Genomic DNA, 3,594 nt, shown 5'->3' on the forward strand with positions numbered 1-3,594 from the left:
AGTCTACATAGGGCGGGTGCAGGAGAGACGGGGCGCAGCTTCCAGGTCCCGGCACTGATGTGACAACATGCACAGGCGCTGCCACCAGGAAAGCATCCCTGGCCGCGGTGTGCAGGGACTTTCCCGGGAGTGGGTCCTGCAGGCCTGGGGCGCCCACGTGGCTGACCTCGGTCTCAGTCTCCGGCCCCTGGAGGTCAAAGTCGTATGTTGGGCCCAACCCCCCCCCCCCCAAAAAGCACTGTCAGTATAGACTACCTGCAGAGCGCTCACCCAGGCAAACCAAGGCCGCCTCCTCAGGCAGCGCTGCCAGGTACCTAGAGGTCAGGTACCTAGAGGTCAGGTACCTAGAGGTCCCTCCCAGGCGCTGAGGGCCAGAACTTCCCTGGGAACATGCAGGGTCAGCCCTGAGCTGCACCCCACCCTTGATTTGGGCCCCTGGGGACTCGTCTTACAATTTTATCACCTCTCCGGCACAGTCAAGGGGATGCCTGGTCCACCCTATGGAGAAGGGGCCAGCCTAGGTTGGGGTGGGGTCCAGGTGACCCTGCCTGCTTATTTCTGGAAATGGACTCCCACCCCTTTCTCTCTTAAGATCCCCAGAGACCGACCTAAGAGGGCCCAGGCAGGGATGGTGGGGAGGCAGGAGCCCGTGCTCTGGGCCCAGCTCTATGACCAACTGCCTATGTAACCTGGGACAAGCCCCCTCTCCTGTCTGAGCCAGGTGATCACTCAGGCCTTTTCCATCTGGAATGTTCTCTGCTTTGTGATCAACCTGGGTAGGTGGGGACTGAACTGGCTTTGCAGAGAGCCGCCGTCACCTCCAATAGCAAGTCCTCGTGCCGTCCCCCCATGCAACGGGAGTCGACACTTAGCGGCAGGAGCCTCGGTTAACACAGAGGGAGTCTAATCGGAACCTGTTTTCCTTCTCCTTTCTAGGTGTTTAGTGACGACCTTACCAAGCCAATCATTGATAACATTGTGTCTGATCTCATTCAGATTTATACCATGGACACAGAGATCCCCTAAGGCCCTGGTCCAGGCCTGTCCAAAGAGAAGCCTGGGACGCTCGGCTGCCAGGGGACGGCGCCACCACATCGCCGTGACGGCCGGTCCCCAGAGGACTGGCTGGGAGGACTGGTTTTGTGCTGCTGGGGACGGGCCGGTGAAGGCGATGACATGCTGCCACTTTGATTCTCAGGCTCTGACTGTCCCCGGCAGCCATGGTCCAGATGGTGACGGGAGCTGCACCTCCCGCGGGCAGGAGCGTGCTGTGGGTGGCTCTGAGGCGTCTGGGTCTGCTTTTGTCCTTTGAAAGGACGGAGACTACAGTCGAGGTTTGGGATCAGTGGAAGGAAAATCAAAGAACGGATGGGACTGTACCCCAGGGGATTTTTTTAAAGGCCAGATTTATAGAAAGTATGAATGAATTAACATAGAGGAAATTTTATTTTGTTTAATAAAAGATATTACAAAGCCACAGAGTTTCTTTGCTTTGGAGCCAGTGCTGCGGAGGGCATTTAGGGGTGCTGGCCTGGCTTGGTTTCCCCTCAAATGCTCTGCTGTCCACGTGGGATTGTCCCCGGTGCTCCTGAGATGGTCCTGGGGCAGGCTCTGCATCGCCTCCTGAGGGCATGATGGCACAGCGCATGCCCATGTCATGCCGATGTCTTAAAGGAGCCTATGTGTCATCACTCCTCCTCCACTGGGACATTCACAGGGCTTGGGCTTGGCAATCATCCTGCTTGCTGCAGTGAGCATACATTTTGGAAAGGGGGCTTAGGGATTATCATTTGGGTTAAAAAACAAAACAAAACACGCCAGATCTGACTAAACTATAAGTAGGAAGTGATACACTTTTTTCTAAGCATTAATAAACTTTTTAATCACCTGAGGATATGATTTTTTAAAATATATTTTTATTGATTTCAGAGAGGAAGGGAGAGGGAGAGAGATAGAAACATCAATGATGAGAGTCATTGCATGCCTCCTGCACGCCCCCTACTGGGGATGGAGTCTGCAACCCTGGCATGTGTCCTGACCGGAAATCGAACTGTGACCTCCTGGTTCATAGGTCGATGTTCAATCACTGAGCCACGCCGGGCAAACTTTATTATTTCTTAGAGCAGTTTTAGGTTTATAGAAAAAATGATCAGGAATTACAGAGATTTCCCACATACCTTTGTTTACCCGCCCTCCCAAACACACACACACACTATTTCCCCTCTTATGTAATTTACATCTTGCACTGGTGTGGTACATTTGTTACAATTGATGAGCCAACATTGATACAGTATTATTAAAGCCCATGGTTTACATTAGGGTTCATTCTTTGGGTTGTAGATTCTATGGATTCTGACAAATGTATACTGACATGTATCCATCATGACTGTATCATACAGAAGAGTTTCACTGCCCTAAGAATCACCTGTGCTCCATTCATCGCTACCGCCCTCCAAGTCACTACAACCAGTGATCTTCCAAAGCTCTTATGCTTTGTCTTTCAGAAGTCCATATAGTTGAAATCATAGAATATGTAACCTTTTCAGATTGGCTTTTTTCACCCAGCAGGAAGTAATAAATGTTTTATGCCAAGATACCGAGTCTAGATGGGGAGTCTAGAGAATCGCAGAACCATGGCACCCCATCCCCATCCCCATCCTGACTCCCACTCAAAAGGCACCTCTTTTTAAAAAAATCCTCATCTGAGGATAATTTTCCATTGATTTTTAGAGAGTGGGAGGGAGGGAGAGAGAGAGAGAGAGACATTGATTGGTTGCCTCCTATACTGACCAGGGCTAGGAATTGAACCTGTAACTGAGGTACATGCCCTTGACTGGGAATTGAACAAGTGACCCTTTGGTCTATGAGTGGATTCTCTAACCATTAGGCAGGATGGGCCAGGGTGGCTCCTCTTTTTAAAAATAAATACGTTTTTATTGATTTCGGCGAGGAAGGGCGAGGGAGAGAGATAGAAACATCAATGATGGGGATCGAGCCTGCAACCCGGGCCTGTGGCCTGACAGGGGTTGGTGCTCAACCACTGAGCCACACCAGCTGCGCTCAAAAGGCATCTCTCCATGAAGGACGGCTCTTGGGTGCATTAGAGAAGCAGACCAGCCTGGATTGTTCTCCCTGGGAACCCCCACTGGGCTCCATCCACACTGGTGGGACCGTTCTATCAACACATGATGGCGTAGGGTCTGGGGGACTGTCCCAGGCACTTCCCTTCCTTTGGGAGGTTGTTACCAGGGGAGTGTGGGCTGTGGACACTGGCTGCCATGCCCTATGGCGCCACTGGTGTGGGGATGGCTGGAGTGCCTGGAGCCCACCAAGGTAGCTTTGGCGCTCTCCTCCCTGGTTGGGGGCACAAGGAGGGCTCACACACTCGTGACCAGTGGGGCTTGCTTGAGTTTACGAAGTGACTGTGCTATTTATCTTCAGGGTCAAGGATCCAAGTATGTGTCCCCTTTCTTCTGTGTCCTTCCCACATGTATACACCCAGCTTCATTGGGAGCCCTTGGAGCGCAGGGCCGGCGCCCAGGCTCAGGACCCAGGGCTGGGACTCTGGGCTTGGAGGGTAGCAGGTGAGGGGCC

At 52.4% G+C, this 3,594-nt stretch overlaps 1 protein-coding gene across 1 annotated transcript in view; it reads left to right on the top strand.

The window, feature by feature from the left end:
• Positions 1–1,232, top strand: part of FAM58A (family with sequence similarity 58, member A) — a 15,975-nt gene extending 14,743 nt beyond the window's left edge. Inside the window, exon 5 of the mRNA XM_005886171.2 lies at positions 937–1,232. Coding sequence (XP_005886233.1) covers positions 937–1,026 — 90 coding nt within the window. The 3' untranslated portion in view covers positions 1,027–1,232. The remainder of the gene's footprint in view (positions 1–936) is intronic.
• Positions 1,233–3,594: the final 2,362 nt, after the last annotated feature.

Source organism: Myotis brandtii, unplaced genomic scaffold (genome assembly GCF_000412655.1).
Source record: "Myotis brandtii unplaced genomic scaffold, ASM41265v1 scaffold959, whole genome shotgun sequence".
In the NCBI taxonomy this organism is placed as follows: Eukaryota; Metazoa; Chordata; class Mammalia; order Chiroptera; family Vespertilionidae; genus Myotis; species Myotis brandtii.